This window comes from Labrus bergylta, chromosome 14 (genome assembly GCF_963930695.1).
Source record: "Labrus bergylta chromosome 14, fLabBer1.1, whole genome shotgun sequence".
NCBI classification, from domain to species: Eukaryota; Metazoa; Chordata; class Actinopteri; order Labriformes; family Labridae; genus Labrus; species Labrus bergylta.
In genome coordinates, this window is record NC_089208.1 from 9,504,041 (window position 1) to 9,525,545 (window position 21,505).

The 21,505-nt window shown below is 37.6% G+C and overlaps 1 protein-coding gene across 1 annotated transcript in view; it reads left to right on the forward strand.

Annotated features, from left to right (window-relative positions):
* Positions 1-11,199, forward strand: part of fgf11b (fibroblast growth factor 11b) — a 52,367-nt gene extending 41,168 nt beyond the window's left edge. The window contains exons 4-5 of the mRNA XM_020630277.2: positions 2,182-2,380; positions 3,861-11,199. Coding sequence (XP_020485933.1) covers positions 2,182-2,380; positions 3,861-3,997 — 336 coding nt within the window. The 3' untranslated portion in view covers positions 3,998-11,199. The remainder of the gene's footprint in view (positions 1-2,181; positions 2,381-3,860) is intronic.
* The last annotated feature ends 10,306 nt before the right edge of the window (positions 11,200-21,505 follow it).

Here is a 21,505-nt window from a genome sequence, read left to right on the forward strand (position 1 = left end):
CGACCAAAAAGCCGGGTAAAAACAACATTAAAAGAAAGAAATCACCGGAAGAGTCGAGGGTGACAGCGGGGGTATGACGAAAACAGGAGGGAGAAAAGTTTCAGCCACAGTGACAGACGGCTGGAATACGCTGCAGCTACATTTCCTCTTAGATTAAATGCTAGATCCTGGTAAAGATTAAAGTTATTTACAAAGCATCTTATCCCTTAAGCTCCTAAAGTGCAATTCTGAGGATGAAAAGTTTGTCACACAGAGAGGAAAGAAGGATAGGTGATCTCAAACACAATACAGCTCTATCACAGCGTCATATTCAATTCAATTAGATTAAGTATGCTCCTACAATTACCAGCATGGTGAATAATGAACAAATAAATATAAGAAAAATACAGAATATGTTATATTTTTAGAGCTCAATAAATCAGAAAAAGTTGTAGTTAAATAACTTTTGCATTGGAATGGAGTAAATTGTTGACTGTTATTTTCCCAATCAAACGTAATGTTGCTTGGCCAGTGGTAACGATAGTCAGTGATCTTGGCAAATTTAACTTGACGTCAACCCCTGCTATATCATTTAACCCTCGCAATTGCAATGTGCTCATGTGCAGCAGTGCTGTCACTTCAGAGAGACGAATCGCTCCCTGGCCCGTGCTTTTGCCACAACATTACAGTCTTCGTTTACTCAGGTCAATAGTGCATGCAATGATCAACTTACATTGAGAGCGCCCTCTGCTGGATAAAACTGCAAACATTGGCCTGGTGCGCTGATAGACTATATTTTGAGTTTGAACGGCTCATTACAGTAGTCACGTCACAGAACGTCAAGCATATGACCTGAAAAACATAACCATATTTGGTGCTTAATGCCCAACGAAAAAAAACGTGCAAGTTTCTCGTTGTTCATGATTCGTATACAAGTCGATCTGAAATCACATTATTGTGAAAGTGGACTGATCGCAGAGTGTATTTGAAAGCCCGAGTCTAATTCACCTCATGACCCACTGAAGGGCTCCTGTCACCAATGTTGGGAATCACTGTGCAAGTTCCTCTTATTGCTGTGCTTAAAGTTTAAATGTTTATTAAATGTGAGCTCAATGTGGAGTCAAATAAAGCTTCCCACAAAATGGCAATGCATATAAAATATTAAAACTGGGCTATCCCTGCGATTAAATGTAGCTTAAACATACCAAGAGGAGCTTTTAAGTGGTTATGAAACATTCTCAATCTAACCCTGATGCCTCTAAAGCAGAACAGACCACCAGTGATATGACTTACTATATCTTTATAGTTATTTTAATGCCTGTAACTGCTGCCACCAGGGAAGGATTCCAACAAAGTGATTTACAGCATGAAGACAATAAAAGCTTCTGTTTTCATTTTCTCCACCAGAGTTTCAGCCGGTCAAACGGAAGCAGGACAAGATTTTTAGAGAAAACTTAACCCACGTAAGGCAGGATCAGCAAAGAGATACTACATACTGCTTTTTTAACAGGGGCTACAAGTTGCTGTAAAGTATTATATCTCTAAACAAAGCAATAACATACTGTAGGGGTTCCTTAGTACCGCTCAAATTATTGCACATGCAGCCACGATGCATAGCAATAAATAGTATCTATCTATATATTGCAAATATTATAATCCTGTATAGTGTTTTCAACGATTAATAAACATCAACCTACAGAATTATTTTGGCTGAACCCATCATAATCTTCTATATGGGCTACAAAAGATGGTTTTCTGAACTTGGGATGCCTCTGAAGCAGTCACTTAAGTGTAACAGTGGATAGTCTATGTGCTGTATGTTGTATTGCATTTGTTATTGTATTCATGTATGTGTCAGTGTTTCAATGCTTTTATCTTCTCTGCTCTTTCCTTTGGGAATGTGTTATGTTTAGCATAGCTCTAAATACCATTTCTCTGCGTATGGAACGCATCCTCGTCTTGCAGGTCCCAAAGGAACAAGACATTCATGCTTTCAAAGACAAGATATAATTCTATCCAACCTTTGCCTCAGGAAAAAAAATCACCTAATTAATGTATTTCAATGGGTTTTTTTTCAACTGTGTGATAACATGGACTGCTGCTTCATGTTCAAAAACTTCATACAATGTGACAGTTTTCTCATGATATTTCCTCTCTTGCTGATATTAATGCACTTCTCACCCCTTTCCATATTTCCTTTAGGACAACTTCACTCCTGAGTGCAAGTTCAAGGAGAGTGTGTTTGAGAACTACTACGTAACATACTCCTCCATGCTCTATCGTCAGACCCAGTCTGGACGCTCTTGGTACATCGGTATAAACCGAGACGGCCAGATCATGAAGGGCAACCGAGTAAAGAAGACCAAAGGAGCAGCCCACTTCCTTCCTAAAGTTATAGAAGGTCAGTGTCCTTGGTTTTACTTAAGTAGAATCAGATTTTATTTGTTGTTATTTATTACCAGGCCTGGCCAATAAAACAATAAAGATTGTGGCTCAAAAATATATTTAATTTGATAATCCTAAAATGTTCTGAAAAATATACTCTATTTTAATAAATCAGACTACAACAATAATGATAATAGCCTCTTAGTCGTCAAGTTTGTGTTGACAAATTAGTAGAACTGCGACAATGAATCCATAAAATCAATAAATGATATGGATGTATGGGTCTAAAATGAAGTATTAAGTCAAGTAAAATAAAGATTATTGAAAGAGTTAGCAAAGTATGAATCATCTCTTATCATTTGTTGTGTTTCATGATTATTACATCACTCACTGTGACACGGAGCTGTTTTCATCATACGCAGACAATTTAGCGATATTTAAATGTACAGTATAAATAAACTTTACTTTCATTTATCACAGTGATTATAATTAAATTATTAAGCTGTAAGTGTTACAGTGTGTTGAAAAGAAGACCAGACATTGACGACCTAAAAATGTATCCAATAATAAAAACTCTGTCAACACAGACGTTTTTATTTCCCTAACGAGACGATCGGGTGCAAATTGTAAGCCGTGGGCTGTCTGACATTCAAAATCAGTGATGCTTTTCCCACGGTTCATCTAATCTGCCTTTCAAAACACAAGCAGGAGAGGGGAAAAGTGTACTTACCAGTTCATTTTCAAATAAATGATCCGAATCATGGATTAATCGAAAAAATAATCAACTGATTAATCAAAGATTATAACTTGCAGCACTACAAATTAGACAAATTAGCAGATAACACTTCCCAGTGCAAAGCATTGTTTGAGCTTCTGATGTAAATCTTCTGGAAGAAAAAAGGGGAAATAAAATTGTGATAGTGACCGCCAGTTTTAGCCAATAATCCAACAAGCTGAATATTTTTATAGCTCACAAATGATGGCATCAATCATTGCATAAACTAGTGTGATGTCCTATACTCGACACATAAGGCAGTCGAGGCGTCTCTTGTACTGTTATTAAAAAGAAATTGTAAATATGAGGTCTGATTGCTTTGAAAAGGGGGACACTTTTGTCAATCATTTTTGTGTCTATGAATACTTGAGGAGACCGAATGTATAAACAACCAATCTGTAAGAAACAGGCTACGCTTGTCTGACAAACACTTAATTTTTATTATGAAACTGGTTTATTTATTCCACTTTCAATTATCCTAGTTTAAAATTTAAGAAAAAAAGAAAACAGACTTAAAAATATGTAACTGTCAACTGTAGTGGATCTCAATAAATGATTCCAAAGTCTAAGAAATGAACTGTCTGGTTTCTATGTCAAAAGGGTTTTACTCAAACATGCAGCATTATCAAACTATACATTATGATGGAAAAAATGATGGATTAAGTAAAAAAAAAAAACATTATAACACAACTAACAAATAGCTTCTATCTTTGTTACACAGTCGCGATGTATAAGGAGCCATCGCTACATGAGCTTGCTGGTGAGCCGGTGAGTCCTCCTCGGAAGACAGTGAAGACGTCAGATTCTCCGTCCCTGAAAAATGGACGGAAAGAAGCTCCAAAGGCTGATGCCTCATAGCGAAGGAGACTGAGGGTGGGACAAAGGGCAGCAGGGACACTGACGACACAGTCGCCCTTACTGCACTGAGGCTAGCTGAGAGAATGGCCCTCTTTGGCCGCCATATTCCAGAGGTGCACTACAAGATGCTATGATTTTCGAGAAAGGTCAGCGGTCCATCAGTGGTCCATCAGCAGCCAAGAAGGCCTAAAGAGGAGTCTCCCCCTCACCTGTCGGCCCAGGCCAGAACTACTACCCACTCCCCCGCAAATTGTTTGTCTCTTTCTCTCCCCCTGGGACTCTAATACACAGTCTCCTTCATTTCTCTGTCATGCTTCAAGCTTCTTTGTTCACTGACATTATGCCTACCCACCGTCTGATCTATTCTGCTGTATATTCACCACTCACTCATTCCCAGTGCTGACTCGGCATCGTAATCCTAACCCCTGGGGCCCCTTCTTGAGCCCTAAAGTTGGTGACAGTGTGGCTCAGCCAGCTTTCCACCCACCATCTGCCGAGCAGCTAAGCTAATCACCAAGGTCAACTAAAGCTCAAAGGGAGATGAAACAGCTCAGAGTAAAGATAGCTGCTGGGATCCTGGGTCAGGTCAGGTCAGCTCTGCAAGAATGCATACGAGAAAGTGTGTGGATAAAAAAAAAAAAAAAAAAAAAAAACATTTAAGAGGAGTATATGACACTAAAACTAAAATTCATTATCTTGTGTTTTTCTCGTTTTGTTTTTCTTTAAGAAATGAATACGGCAAAATATCAATTTCAAGAATTATATATATGAATCGTCAACTCTGTATGAGATGAAGATGATACTGCTACTGAAAGGATAAAATCAAAACAAAAGCAAGTTGGTGATCATAATGAAAAGACATTGGGATTAGAATTGTAGGATGGTAATAATGAAAATAACCTCATTTGAAAGTTTTTGAAGCTCACAGTAGATGCCCTGCTTGCATTAGTGTCATTTAAAATCAAATAAATTACAAAAAAAATACAAAATAAAATAGTATCTTCCTGGAAAGACGAGCCATACCATAGAACATCTAAAAATAGAGTCTAACTGCAGACTCTAGTGACTAGAGCAATATTAGTAACAACAAGCCAGAGAATAATTCTCAGTGGAGAAAGAAAATGAATGAATGGGAGAGCGATGCCACTGTCTTCCCAGCGTCTCTTATTTTATCAGGTGACTACTTATTATATTGCACTTACTCATTGCAGGCCACAAATGAACAACTGTGTCGTGTTTCAAATCCCTCAATGTATCTGAACTCCAGTCACCTGGAAAAGGAGCCGTAGTGTGTACTTCACTCAGCATCTGCTGTCAGCACAAAGCCAGGTTTGAAGGCAAACATCAAAGCCAGAGGAGCCTCTGAGCTGCAGCACTTGTTATTCTGAGGACGTCTGGCAGCTTATCCACTCGCTAGCTTTATCAAATCACCTTGGAAGAATCGCCCTCAAAAAATGGAGTCGTCTGAGTGAATGTCGTGGTGTGATTTTGCTTTAACCCCTGTGTGTGAGGGGATGACTTTCTACAGTAAAGATGCACTTTTAGATTGTCTCTCTCTGTGTGTGTGTATGTGTGTGTGTGTGTGTGTGTGTGTGTGTGTGTGTGTGTATGAAGTGCCCCTCTGTCGAAGAGGATGGATAAAGATACTGTGGGTAACCTCTACCATGTCCTTCAGACAGGACAACACAGTGTGTCTTTGATATGTCTGTGTCTGTGAATAGGTGATACTTGGGGAAACTCCATCTTGTGAACCTTTTTCACTGATTGAAGAGAGTTTCAATAAGGGTTGAGTAGTGGCAAGAAACCTGCGATACAATATGAAGATACCTATAGCTATGGATGAGTTTATTGTGACACTTTGCTGTAGTGTAAGTAAGGTAACGTTTTGCATCTTTTATGGCTCTGCCTGTTTTGTTGGCCTTTTCATTCCAATGTCCTTTGTGTTAACTCTAGCAATATAGACTTCAATGATAAGATCAATTGCTTTTTCGTTTACTTTGTTACATTGGAGAAAAACTGTCTTATAGCTAAAGCTAGATTACAACACTGCTATCTGGTGGTTGGTGTCAACACACATTACAAAATTAACCACTGCCATGAATCTCCGGGTGTTGTTAACTCTTGATTTTAAATCGATAAAGTGTTTTTGAAAATGTATTCAGTTTTCCAAAACATTATGTGATATGTCATATATGGTGGGTGACTATAAGACACTGAAGTGTATTGATATTTTCTTACATCCCTTTTTTGTATACATTTCAGAACCAAAAGAGTACTTAAGTTAGCCATCGTTGTATTTCTATGTAATCAGATAATGTTAAAATGTGCAAGACTTACATACAAATATGCAATGGCCTGATGGGAAGTTGAGGCTTCTACATGCAGAGCTTCAGAGCTGCGGGGTTTTGTAGTTGTCATGTCAATGCTGGCTACTGTTGGATGCTGTCTGCTCTCATAACCCACTGAGGGGAAAAAAATGTCACCACAATGTTCAGTCAGAGTGAATGTGTATGGATATGACCAACAAATAACGTCACAAGCTATGTCAGGATGAGCAATGCTTGGAGATATGGAAGACAAACAGTGAAAATCCTTTCATTATGGACTTATATTATAGATTATCTTCAGGTGGTTTTAAGGCACTGGTCGGGTGTTTAATTTGAATGGCAACATAATGTGCTGAGAGGTTACAGAATGTGAAACAGAGGCTTTAAGAATGTGCTCTATTGACAGTGAGAGTAAGTGTGAAATAAGGAGTTGAATTGTAAAGAGGTCAGCACATGGAAGCAGTTGTTTGGAGAGACTGAAGGATTAGCAGGTGTATTCTTGAGGAATGTTGATAAGGAATTTCTGCAGGAAAGTAAGTAAAATTCTTGGCAGGGTTTTATGCTGTGTGTGGATATGATAATTAATGTGAGACAAAGAGGCATGTAAGGCACTGTGAGCTATTTATGACAGGGGTCTATGGAGGAAATTAGTTCGGAGGATTTGGCATTTTTTTCACCAAGTCGTTAATTTTCTGCACTTTTCCAGAGGGAGTATCACTCAGTTCAAATTTGGATATTTTGTCCTTGTAGCACATTTTGCACTGAAGACTTACGAATGCTCCCTCTCCCTGGTGAATTTTGGTACAGCCTAAGTACGATGTCTCACTAGGCATTACCAACTACTATAAGATATCAAAGTGTGTGCACAGCAGGTAGTACACAATGCTAGGCTTATTTTAGCTGCCGGGAAGGACTTGAGTATTTGTGTCCCATCTGGGAGCTTTTTTTTTTTACTCCACTCCACATTACAAAGTTTATCCTAAGTCCATTATCTAAAAGTGAAGTGCTTGAAAGTGCAAATCAGCAACTGCCATTTGAGACATAGGTGCATTTCTTTTCTTCATGGGCTGGATATAGCAATGACTTGGATTAACAATCGATCTGCCATTATTTTCTTGATTTCCCATAATGTTTAAAATAAATCAGAAAATTATGAAAAAAGCCAGTTTCAAACCGCCTAAATGGATTTCGTCCGATGTCTGATTTTGTCATGGAGATGGTACCAGCTAAACTTGGAGCATTTTTGCTTCAACTTTAAACTGATAATCCAATTGGCTGACAGTTGGCGATGTGATAATAAAAGTATTTGCTGAGCTGTCCTGTACAGTGACAGAGCACATGTGTTTAACTTATATAAAGTATCCCTCACCATGGCTAAAATGTCACAGTATAACTTAATCATGTAGCGTGCAGATCTCCATCCTCCACAGACCTCACTCTCAAAAAGCAATCAGTCCTTACTATTGTAACACTGAAGAATGACACTGTAAGTTGTCCGATTGTAATACTGCAAGTACACAGAGAAGAAAAAACGAATGTAAATAAGACCGACGTCGAACGTGAAGTTAGAAAGAAGAAGAATGTAGGTTAAGAAGATCTGAACAGAACAGTAAGTTGATGAATGTAAAGTAAAGTTAGGGAGTTCAGAGATGAGTAAGTGCATTGAAGGCTGCAGAAGGTATGCTTTAGATCATGGTTGTAGAATGTAGAAGTTGTGGGAGAAAAAAGGTTGTTTAAGTTCCATAGGAAAAGTTTACTGTGAAGTAGATGAGGTATTAAGAGGCTCTTTGTAGTTTGAAGAAGTGTTTTCCCATTGAGACTACTTTTATGTTGCAAAGCTAACAGCGGGGTGGTAACATGGAAAATAAAAACCCTGATACAGTTTGTGTGCCTACGCAAGATAGATTTAAAGTCGTAATCCCTTTCCCTTCCCTACAGCATCTCTTTCACCACAGCCTACAGTCTATACAGCCCATTAACTTTCTTTTCAACACTGTTTCCTGTGTAGGTGTATACAGTGTGTTTATCAGTCTGTGTGTGTTTGTGTGTGCATGTGTGTGTGTGTGTATCTATGATTAAGAGTAAGGTATAAGACAAGACACAGAGGCAAGGGGAAAAAGTAAAGGGCATGAGATTGAAACAGTGATCGATAGACTCAATAAACCACAAACTGGAGAACAGCCACACTGTGATGGGTGCAAAAATTTCCCCAAGGTCTGCCAGAGACAGCCAAATCCATTTGTTCATAATGAACTCATGAGGGCCGCTCTTTGATTTCTTCCTGTAAACTCAACAAACAACCCAGTTGGATGAGAACAGAAGCAAGACTTTTTTTTCCTGAGGCCCAACAGGATGTGCATTAACAGCCATATTAGGTAAAAGAAAGAAAAGTACGACATAGTACGGGTAAATAACGTTCCTAACCTTGGCCCACCGAAAATAATAGACAACAGAAACTGTGGAACCTTCCTAGCATTAGTCATTGCTTGAAACATAAAACAAGTTAAGTCGCTGTCTAAGCAGGTACTTACGAAATTAAGAAAAGCAGGGAATCCCTCTTTAACAGAGTTTATGGGGAAAAAGAGGCAATAATAAACTGCAGCTACATCATCACCGCAAATGTTTAAGCAATGCATTAGAGATTTAAATTATTTATCACCCTTTATAACTTTTGCCAATATCCAGGGAAACTTTGGGGGAAAACACTGTTGACATCTGAAGTGAATCGGAACAAACGAGGCATTTTAATCACACTGTATGACAATACGGTGCGAGAGACAAATAATGTTTGGAATATTAGACCATTCAAGATATGCATCTTCTTTTCTTTTCTTTTGAATATAAGGTTGTTGTTGTTTTGTTTTTTTAATCACGTTAGAAAAAACTGACTTTCAAAACATTGTTTGTCCTTTTGTGAATATCCCTTAAAATACTCACAAATTGACCCACTTAACTGCAGACCATTCTGATCAAACTGAAGCTCAGCACTGTCAAAAACCACACGTCATTCCAATGTTAGAGAAAATGTTATTATTCATGTTCCCCAAATACACATATTCAAAACATAATTCATACTAACTATACCATGAAATCTGTCTGTTTAGAGGGAAATCCATGTATGAATGGCTCCCTCTAATGGTAGAGCTTGGATGTTAAATACTACTAATTAGGGAACTGCTTTACCATCTGATTTCCTGAATTATGTGATGACACCGCGTTGTTCAATGCCTTCTTATTTTGGTTATGAAACACTTCAAACGTGCAGCAGATCCTCACATGTGATTGGTGCTCTACTATTTCATTTTTTTAATTTAAATTTAATACAGATAAAATTGTCACTGTGAGTTATGGTACCCTGCAGTGTTCCATACTGAAATACCGTATCCAGTGATAAATTGGATGAACATTACAACGTTAAGAATAAGAGAAAACAGTTTGGGATAAGACGTTTTTGGGGCTGCTGAAGTCTTTAATGACAGTACAGAAAGAATGTGTGTCACTCTCACTGTTTCTATGTATTCAATATTGAGAGCATGATTCTTCAAGGGTTAAGCCTTGAATGCAACACTGAGTTTCAATACTGCTGTTTTTAAGTAATCATTCTTGTCCACTGGTACAACTCAGACGACATTTAAACTGTTCTTTAAAAGATCTTTTTGGCTGCTGCTGCATATAATGTGTCACGTCGGCAGCCTCTCAGAGGAATGAATAAAATGTGAAGGATGTTACATGTCGCCCTTGATCTCTGTTCCACATAGCTGCATGCTCTCAGACAACAAATCCAGTCTTGATGGCATAAATGTAAGGAAGGCTGCCAGTTTACATGTATGTTTTGGTCAATGATACAAATAGCATAAATCTAATGTATTATGTCAGGTCTTTTTTTCAGAAATGTATTTTAATAGTGTTGAGAAATGTTTTCATTATCTTTGGTTGTTCTACTTTGTCATGTTTTCTTTTTAATGCAGAAGGAAAAAAAATGTTGTTGCTCCTCAGATATTTCTTACTATGTGCTGTATTTTTTTGTCTTTGGTCTGCGCTGTTGTATCCACACTGATGTGTCCTCAGAGTGAACTTCAACCAAACTGAATCCCACTGTGCGCCTGAGCTGTGTGTTTGTGAAAGATGCAATGTATTCATGGGGAAACAGCAGGAAAACAACTCCTTAAAGCCAACATGTGTCCTGCCATACACAGCAATGTGACCTTGGTGGTCTCAGAGTTATGGTTACGCAAGTCTTCCAGAAGGTTCCCACAACCTTTCCCCCTACTGTTGTGAACTTCCAATCTTTTTGTCTTCCGAAAAACTGACTATAAAAAAAAGGATAAAACAAAAGAAAAAGCCATAAATAAAAATGAGCCTTGGCAGTGATTAGCCTCAGATATAAGGCTTGAATCGTCAGGCGCCTCCTGAGTGTTCCCAGCGATTTTGAAAAATGTTGGACTCCTTATAAGAGCCAAAGCATGCCGAGGAAACGTACTGGCTATTTTTTTGACTACTTTGGGAAGCAGAAAACAGGAATAAAGACCAGCAATATGCAACTACCAGCCTGCACTCAAGGAAGAAAAACAAATTCAACAACAAACTACAATCAGGATTTGCAGGCTACACAGGCAACCAGTGGTCCGCAATAATAACTGCTAAATGTCTTGACCGACCTGGGTAATTCTTTTGCAAAGCATGCATTTGTCACTGTTGTTTGGCTAATTTGGGATGACTCCCTCTCAGTATCTACAGACACAAGCCCTCGATTCACCCTCTCTCCATGTTTGCCATCAGATCTGTGTACATTTCTACAATAACTCCTATATGAAATGAAAGGAGGTGTCGTATTCTGAAATATTATTCAATAAAATAACATATATTTGTATGATTGTAAGCAGTGCCCTTTGATGTTTTGTCTTCTCCTCCCAATTCCTTTAAAGTATATCTCGAATACTGTATCCTTTTTCATCAAGATGCTGAAGGTCATCTTTGTTATCTCCTCCCTGTTTGTCCTTGCAGTCATCTAATGAGCTGTTTACTTTAATTAATGAATAACACCGACCATATATTACAAAAATACATATTCAAATCAGGAATACATTTTGGAGGTTATTAAACCTAGGTAAAGAATGCCACTAGAAAGTGTGTCAGTTTTATTCTAAATAAGTGACTGGAGGACGCAGGCCCTCAGGTGCCAGACTTAAAGCCTAAACCAGCTGACCTGCCAATTATTTTGTTATTTTCCCCTTCTGTCACATGAAGTTATGAATGAATCCCCAATTTCACCCTCAAAAGTCACCATGAGAAGATTTAAATGAGTTTAAATAGTAGATTCAACGAGGAGAGGTTGCTTTACTGATTAAACTGGCTTGGTGTTTTTTGAGGGATTGTAAATGTTCTAATTTCCAGTGCAATTCTACCAAAGCTTATAAGTACTGCCTCAATGAAAACCATGTTAAGAGCTATATAAATAATCACACAACAATTTTTCCAAAATAACAAGAAAATAGGAGGATGTGCCTATAATTCATTGATAATCACTTTAACCATTAGCTCAGAAATCTTCCCCACTGATACAATTTTAACTGATAAAAAAAAAAAAAGGATGAGATGAGATGAGATGAGATGAGATTCTACTTTATTGTCATTACACATATACAAGTATAGAGTAACGAAATGAGGTTTGGCATCTCACCAGAAGTGCAAATAAGCAGAAAGTGCAAGAGTCTGTGCTATGTACAGCAGTAATTACAAAATTTACAGATGTAGACTAAAAAAAGTGAATTATTAGGTATATCTGGATGGCTGGATTAATGAAGTTAATTGAGTTGATAATAAAACAAAATCAACTCGCAATTGTTACATAAACAAACAAACTTCTGCTTTTTTTAAATTCAAACCTCATCTCAAAGTTTTTTGTATCACAGATGAGGTTGTAATCAGAGAAGCTTGCTCTGAGCACATCGACAAATCAAAACGGTTATCTGTCGTTTTAGATCAATTAAAAAACTCTGTGGACTTTTTTCCATACAAACCATGTCAGACACACAAAATACCAAATGTCACTCACACTTATAATAAACTGTACACAAGGACTAAGAAACTAGCAAAGCATTAAAACAAGCTGATGAACTGCTAGTAAAACAAGCACTAAATATGAATGTCTTATTGAGTAGCACAGTAAGCTGTCTTACCTCAAACAGGTGTTTGTTCATTCATTCTTCTGTTCAGAAACACTGGCAATAGTATTGAATCCAACACAGAGCGCTCCAAGTACAAACTTTCTAAACTTTAGTAAAGTTAGCTCTGCCTGTTCACATTTTTTCATCATTGATAACAGCCGAGCTAAAATGATCTTTTCCGCTGTGTGTCGCCCTGTACATTTATTTAATGTAACTCAAGCTGGACTCAGAGTGTGTACTTTCAACCAACCTAGGTGTGAGGATATTGTTGTGACTTCCCTTTCTTATTTCTGACCGAAAATAACTTTGTATACTATTTCCAACAACATGGGTTATGGTTAGCCCGCCATCTGAATTCCTCACGAGCTGTGCGTCATAATCAATCGGCCACGCCCACTAAAGCAAAATAAAATCCTCACAATTTCTGTAAAAGCTGACAATTCTGCAGGGAATATTTTAAACTAGTAAGAGTCAATAAAATATATTCTCTGTCTCTGTGTCCCCTCTCCTTAACTTTTGTCTTTTTTTCTTAAATTAAACAACTTTTGAACTTCTCAATTCGTTCATACTTGATAAAAACACTGATATAGTTACTTTGAAAAGACCACTAGGCCAGGCCTAAAGGTGTTCTAATAAGTTCTCCAACCTCTAAGGTGTTACTGGATACGTTTCTCAATGTCAGAATCTCAGGGTTTTCATGCTGATGCCTTTCCAATTTGTTTTAACCACAAAGCAGCTTTTGAGTATTTTTATGTCATTTTTGAGCAAGAAAAGTGAAGTGGCGATAGGCTACCTTCCCTAAATTAAAAAGTCAATAGTTGGTTTGTTTGTTTTGTATTTGTGTTTTTTTGTTGTTGTTGTTTTTATTTATTTTTTTTTTGGGGGGGGGGGTTTGTTCTTGGTTTCTTTTCATGAAGATATCTAACAAAATACAGACCCCTACTCTGCTTCTAACATATTTCATATTGACACACTGTTTCATTAGACAGAGTTAAGGAACACCTTTTAAAAATGTATATTGGGAGTTCAGTTTAGCTTGTGGCTTTTATAATTGATTCAAGTAATAACAGCATTAAGCACCTATGAAATCACCACAGTTCAGAGTTAAAAGTTAGCCTGCAGATCAGTGGGTTAACATACGGGGCTGTACAATGACGACAGAATCGATTGAAAAGAGGTTAGTCATGTAAGATATGACAGTCCAGAATATGAAGAGCCTACATTTTTAACATCAAAATTGACACTACATTTGACAATAAAAACAAGCATTCTCTTTGTGCATGTCCCTCATGACAACATCGCTCAACATAACATTTTCCCCTTTGTGTCATTAAGTGCTCTCTGGCATTTTTGTGATAGCCCACTTGTTCTAAAATCATGAATCATGTTCCCTGACTGTGTGTCCAAGAGAGTACACCACCACCATCCCACCATCCCTAACAGTAGGGCTCAAAGTAAATGAACCTAAGGCAAAAGAGCAATTAAAGACAGTCTGGACAGTGAAGTCAAAGCTAAAACAGGAGCTGAAAGGTAACTAGACCTCCTTGACAACTGACAAGCCATCATTGATGAATTGTCCAAGACATTATGTGTGGTCTATCCAGAGAAACAAAGGGGTTCATTTGTTAATGAACAAATAGCTCCAAGAAGTTGATATGGGTGTGTTGGAGATTTCTCCTTCGTAACATATTTTTTGTCCTCCCTATAGCACTTCCCAATTTTAAAATACAGCCATTGTTAAAACTTTCCCAAGCAACACAAAATGTCATGCCTTGAAGATCACACCTTAAGTATTTCCTGTTTATTTTAACACATTTCTACTGATAAATGAGGATCAAAAAGGATGCGTCCTTCAGGTTGAATGATGTAAACAAATCGCCTCAGTGCACCGAGCGGGAGAATACCTTGAATTTTTAGTCTCCAAACTCTGCTCATGTGGCCCTATTGGCGTGACCTTTTGTTTAACAAGCCTGATATTTTTTTCTCCTGAAAGAAATTGGTTGATTTTCCTTGCTCTCTCGAAGTGAGGCCATTGAACCGAAGAAAAACACTGGCAAATGAAGGCTCTATCTTTTGGCTGTTGCTCTCTAAACCTGTTCTGACTTAAATATTTTTCAGCAATACAGACATAGAGATAGAGGAGAACACTGTCACTCCAACACACTCTCTGTTCTTCCATATAATGATTTTAGGCTATTAGCCATTTAAGACAACATGATGAGCATACCACTTTGGCATTATACTGTCTATAGAAAGTTAGAGTATACGTTGCAATTAATTCTTTGAATCTTGAATCTTATCTAAGTAATTTCAGCTGAGCCATCTTCCCCTCCCCCTGCTGCACCAACATGCCTCTATATTCCCTATATCTGAAGAGCTCCTAACTCAAATATCCATAATATTACTTACTGTATCTCTTTTTCACAGAAGGCTCAGCATTGAGATAAGTTAAGAGCTCTCACCGTCAAGAAATGTTCCTTATAAGGTCTTTCAGTCTTAGTAGAATTATAGAGCAATGGGAGAGTATTTTTTTAGGTGTAGATAGAGTAGCTGAACATCTTGGGTGAACGTAGAATGTCATCAATGGGCATCAAGCGCTCAAATGCTAATCCATCCTTTAAATATTCATGGTAAATGCTACTTGTGCCAAGGACCTGCTGAATAAAATGGTGACATCCTCCAGTCCCCCAGGAGTTGTCTCCTGAATTTAGAGGTTAGGGGCAATTTCTTTCCCGTGTTGCAAGGCCCAGGAGCTTCAGGTGACAGGTGACTGCAGCACATTGTCCCAGTTAGCAATATATTAATCTAGTACAAATCAGTATGAGACAGTTTTAAGATCTGCCTGCTGTAGATTTTTATTTCCACACACAGCAGGTGAGTCAAATATTACTGCCTTTCAAAATCTACGGCAGATGCTCCTTGAGCCGTGTATCAGCTAGGAGGTATCTTAACAATCAACCAATGTAGGTTCAGGAAATGTCTTTCCCAATATACAGGACCAAGGAGTCTCTGCAATGAAAGGTGGAAAATTGAATCTTTGGCTTCCCTGCTGCACATTGGCCCACTTTGTGAATGTCCATTTCAGGTCAAATCAGTTTTTACAGGTTTAATGAACTGCTAATATTTTGCTCCTTGTGGGAAAAAGCTATATTTTCCCTTAAGTATCTATCTTTAACAAAGATAGATAATGTAACAGCCCTTCTTGGATGATGTTGATTTAATCCTTGGTTGCCTTGCTGTTTACCATAATACTAAACATACTTAATTAAATATATCTTCAGGTGTGGGTAAGCAAAAGCACAGGGACAACGTTTTCTGTGTGTCTCACATACTTTAATGTCTGTCCGTAGCAAAGCATGACAGACTGAACAACCACAACAGCGACACCTTACTTGTCTTAAAGCAATATCACTCCTCCAACCGTAACCATGAGTAACCTTAAAGGCAAAGTGCATCATATCAAACAGATACTATTGCAAAATACAAAATGTAAATATAAATGAAATTAGCATTAAATCAAATAATGTATATTATCTCAACCTGAGAAAAATCTATTAAATAACACTTCACAAAAATAAATATATCTCCATCTTACAATCACAACAAAGTTGTAGTCTTCCATATTTTTTTTTTTTTTAAAGTTACATAAAGGGCAACATGTACAATGTAATTCAGGTATTAATAAAAAGCAAGGCTGTCAGGTTCCCTTCATGTCTTTAAGCCACGTTGGACTAAACACATCCCTATCTCTGCTCTGGAAGCTGCCGTTTCTCATGATCATCATTATGTAGTGTCATGTGTAATTAATATGGGCTGATTAGGTTTTTAGTCATGCTGCCTACACCAGCTATCATCCCTAGAGGGGGGTCCCCTCTTCTGAGACAGCATTAGCATTAGCATGCTCAGTGGAGACAATTCCTAGATTCATGAGATGTTATAGCAACAGCATGAGTTTTTTTCTCTGTATCAGAGGAGGACAAAAAAAAAAAGGAGATCTGCAGAAAAAAAGTATTTATGTCCAGTGTCCACCTAACATTTCTTGAAGTGGTCAAGAAATGGCATGGGTAAGTACAAAATAAAATAAAACATGACCTTGATTTACATGCCGGACCGTTACAAGTTGATCAAAAGTAAGGTTGAGATAGTATTTCCATCATGGGTGACCGTCATCTTTTGGCTTCAAAACGCCTTTTCAGAAACAGATGTGTCACTGGTTGTTTTCAAAAACCGCCTACTATGCCAGTTGGTGGTTATTTTGCAATATACCAGGCCCAGCTAAACTGGTTTCAGGTAAACAACAGTCCAGCTGCAGCAAACGTCGCTACTGTGTGCAGTACCTACGGTCTGAAGAAAACTGACTAGGATTAGTTTTGATTTTCATAATTCTGAGAATCCAAAAAGATAACTGGTGGTATCTTTGTATGGTTTTGTCATATTGTGATTATTCCCCTGTTATGATAGCCTTTGCTGTCTGTCATTTTTTTATGTCTGACTTGGTGCTTTGCATTGTGGGAGAGAGTAATCAAGAATGGTCTGATGCATACTGTAAAGGTTTTTCAGGATCAGTATGTCATCCGCGTAATTTTGGCATACTGCAGATCTCTGGCATTTGTTCACATACTGCATACTACATTTTGGCCAAATCAGTAGCCTACTTACTACTAGGATAGTAGGCGGTTTCAACCTTCCTCTTGCTGTGTTTTATGTGTAGTGATTTAAGTGCCTACTAGTTTTTCTGTAACAATGGGCCTTTTATTATTTTGGGTTTCAAGTCTACCTTGTCTGAATCTTTTTAAACGGGGTAAATACAGAAATAACAAATACTTTATAAATAAATATAATACTATAAGTCAAACTTACTTGATGACATGGAGGTAGGAGTTCACTGTAAAGCAACTTTGACTTCTGCAACCTGCACTATCATATTCAAACACACCATTTTATTTTGAAAATTGCACCGACCATAACCTTATGAATCTTTATCGACTTTCTACAGTAAATTCAGCTCAAATCTAGATCGTGACCTTTCACCAATGACAGATTGATTCATCTATGTATCTCCCTTGCAGCTATCAACCATGAAGCTTTATGGTGGTAATAAAAATCACTGAACATAAACACAGAGAGGTCATCTACAAGACAGAGGAACAGTGCTGGCATATTTAACATTTTGCAACACATACTAGCCAAGGAAAATTGGCTAAATACATTTCAAATTAGATGTTCATTTGTAGAACTGAAAAATTAAAAAAAGAACATCAAAGACATCCAGCACAGAAAATAGTGTTTATCTGGCCTGCGATTACCCAAATAACATCTGTCAGATCTATTAAAGAGTCATAAATCTTCTCAAAGAACCAGGCTTATTTAACCAAAATGTTTCAGACGAATGAATAGCTGCAATTACTTCTGGTTCACAACCCAGCAGTCAATTAGACATTACAATTTCTTCGTGATAACCGTGGTAAATGGATGATGGCTCATGTCCCACAGTCTGGGATAATTAAGCTACAAGTCATTCTCTAGAACAAGCTGAAGTTGAGCAGCATCTGATCTGAGCAGATTATTTAACGCTCTGGGCTGTCACTGACTTTCACAGCGAGTTCCCCCTCTGAGGTGTGCCCTCGGACAGGGGGGTCAGACAGCCCTCTTTTCTCCTCTGATCCTCCTTGTGCTTTACTGGGGCATCTCAAATCTCATGGAAGCATGACTCGCGCATTTATATAAGATTATTCTCAGTAAACCCACACAGAGAGGAGCTGTCTGCACTCAGACTGAATGGAGCTTTATATTTCTTAATGCAGCAAATAAGGATTAAGGCATTAAAACCAAATATAGTTCTCACGATAGCTGGAGGAACCAATTACCCTGAGCATGTGCATGTTTCCATTATAGACGTCTACATGCTACATTTGAAAATGTGGGAAAAACACAACCTTGGAGGTTTTATGTGCATGTGTTAATTGTGTTTTCCAAGCACCAAATTTAGTTAGCTTCAGCTTTTTTTTTTTTTTTTTTTTAAATGGATATAAATGTCAATAATACAGCTGCAGATGGATGGAAAATAATGAGGAAATGATTAAGAGTCACCAGAAGTTCATGTCAGTGTTTGCAAGAAATGTGATAGTTATGCCTCAGTAACAGGGATTAAAATTTATTTGAGGAAAAAGCAAGACAGGAACATGCAGAAAATGGTGCACACAAACAAATCTAAATCTCACATGAGTATTGTACAACCAAAGCCTGTCCTGATTGTCATCAGTTTTTAAGATCAGCTTCTTTATAAACGTGTCTTCACAGTGTTATAAGAGCTCTGGCCACCGGTAGATCTGCTTTGCTACCGTATAAATAAATAAATAAATAAATAACTTCAAACCCTGTTACGTTTATTCCCAGCGCGGGACATAAATGCAACGTTTCTCTCACTCTACATAACATCTCCAGGCAGTGATTAGGTTGTCACCACAACATAATTAGGAAAGCAGTTTAGTAAGATACAAGCATAATTTCTAAGGGACACGGTTGTCATTTGAAACACTTCACAGCTGTATTTTAAATGGAGCTGTTACACATAGTATACTGCATTATGTATTTAAGTTTAGAAAAATGAGGTAAAAACATGTCACTCTGGATGTAACAGGAACACATCGAACAGTAAAGATCCCCTGATTATGTCCCATATCTGGAAGCTGATAGATGTTCTATGTGGCAGCTATTTTCTTTTATCCATAACTGTCTTTCATGTGTGAATTTATAAAGCTCGTTTGAGGCAGCATTTGTTGTGCATTTTAAAATATTTATAGTTTCATTATCTCTGCATATTTCATGCAAATTATAATGTTTCAAAACTGAACAGTCAAAGGTAAAAATACCTTTATCATTTAATTATTTTTAAACATCTCTGGTCATGGATCCAAAACCCCATGAGTTTTTAGATTTTTTTCTGACTACCCTAAATATCACTGTACTGAACTCTTTGCCGAGGCAAATTAATTCAAAATTAACTTTTGCACACATCATAATTATAATTATCTTGTGCACACAAGATTGTTTTTTTTTTTTTTTTTTTACTTTTCGGGACTTCAAGGGCTCCGTAATTAGTATTAGTAGAAGTATTTTAAGTTAATGTAATATTATAGTATAGCTTTAAATATTCAAATATCAGTATCAAACGTACAATAATGAGTCACTTTTCATTTAAAGGGGTATACTTTGAATAGGTTCAGGTAAGAAAAGCTTACAAATTACACACCTATAAACCACACTCTCTGATTCTACATACACATGAAAATGCACTGATACCATGAGAAATAATGGAGTTTAAAGGGTAACAGATTTCACCTTTAAAAAGTAGCCTCTGGTCGTTCTCTACAGAATGATATGGTGTTGTGGAGCAAGAGCTGAAATTGTTCTGTGGCTCCAGCTTTGTTTAACATTCACCACCAGATGACAGCATTGCTCTACAGAGTTATGTTTGTTTCAGCTCTCCTCATGTCACCTTTTGTACTACAGCCTCCTCTCTTGAATGAGGGTACAACATGCAAACCGAGGTAAAAGGATTACACTGAATCACTGCGGCAACATCAGCACACGAGTGTCAAATAGCCAGGTTAAATCCTAATTGCAAAAAAACATCTTATCAGAGAAAAAGACTGAGGCTAACCACACTAACCTCTGACTCAAAATATCAAAAGAATTTACAGGAAAGCTTTCAGATAATGACTCATTTTGGTGCATGTGATTGACTTTATCATCATTGATTGCTGGGAAAAACATCTGTTAAAGAGATGGGGCGGGGGGGGGGGGGGGGTGTTGTTAGGAGTTGGTGGATTAATAAACTACAGCTTAGAGTGAAATACAGTAAAAACTACTCAAATCAAAGTTTGTGTCACTGAATTAAAAAGTGGCAATAAATAGATGGTTTTTAAAAACTTGAAAATGAAAGCCCCTGTGAGGAACTTTACTTGAATCTCTTTGCTGATCTTGTCCTATATATGTGTAAGTAGTAACTTCTGACAAAAAAACAAGTGTAATCCTGTTTTCTTTTCACAGTCCAATATATTACTCACAGTGAATCTTTGCTGTAGAAAATGTATTTACAAAAGGTGCTGTTATCCGCCTTGTCTGACACCTCCCCCAAATCAGTGTTTACAGGCATCAGAATGACTGAACAGCAATAATCAAACTTCTAGCTGATGGCCTCATTGGCTTCTGTAGGTCCTTTAAATGGATCAGTATTCATTTCAGTCTGTTTCACTACAAGTTAAAAACTCCTCACGTGAGTTTTAAATCTCTTTTTTTTTTTTTACATTTTATAGCATTGTAAATAAATCTTTGAGTAAGACCGACAGGTGACCTGGAGTGGACACACCCTATGAAGCAAAACACAACACGAACACACACACACACACATTCAAATTGTTGCATTCAGTGTCATCTGTTTCGTTTCAGGTGAGTCATTTGACAGAAGACAAGAAACCGGTGATAAGTTAAAAACATGTTCACCTTACTTCCGGTTTCTCTGCAGTGAACGATGACTCACAGAGCGACTGTGAGTATCAACCAAAAATAGGCAAGTATCACAGTATACTTTCAAAACCGGACTGTCACTGTGTTGGTTTGTAGTTTCTCACGTGATACAGTAAACATGTGTGAGAAAGCCACATGTCTGTACTTGCTCGTGGAAAACATTCATGTGGAGGCATATTTGATGCTTTTGGTAGGCAGCTAGGATACCAGCAGGCGCTCAATAAAAACCTGTTTGACAATCAACTGTCAGACCGCAGTGTTGCTGTCAGACAAAGAAAGAACTTGAAAGCAATGATATGATAGGCTGTAGAAGCCAGATTATGTCACATTTACAGATAATTGTGCACCTTATCAACAATTCACACGATTTAAAAAATCTGAGCTATTCTAACATCGGGTACCAGACCAATACTGGCTCTTTGCACTGCCTGTCATCAGCTGTATCCCACACTTAAAGCTGTTCTTTTGCACGTACTGACGTTATT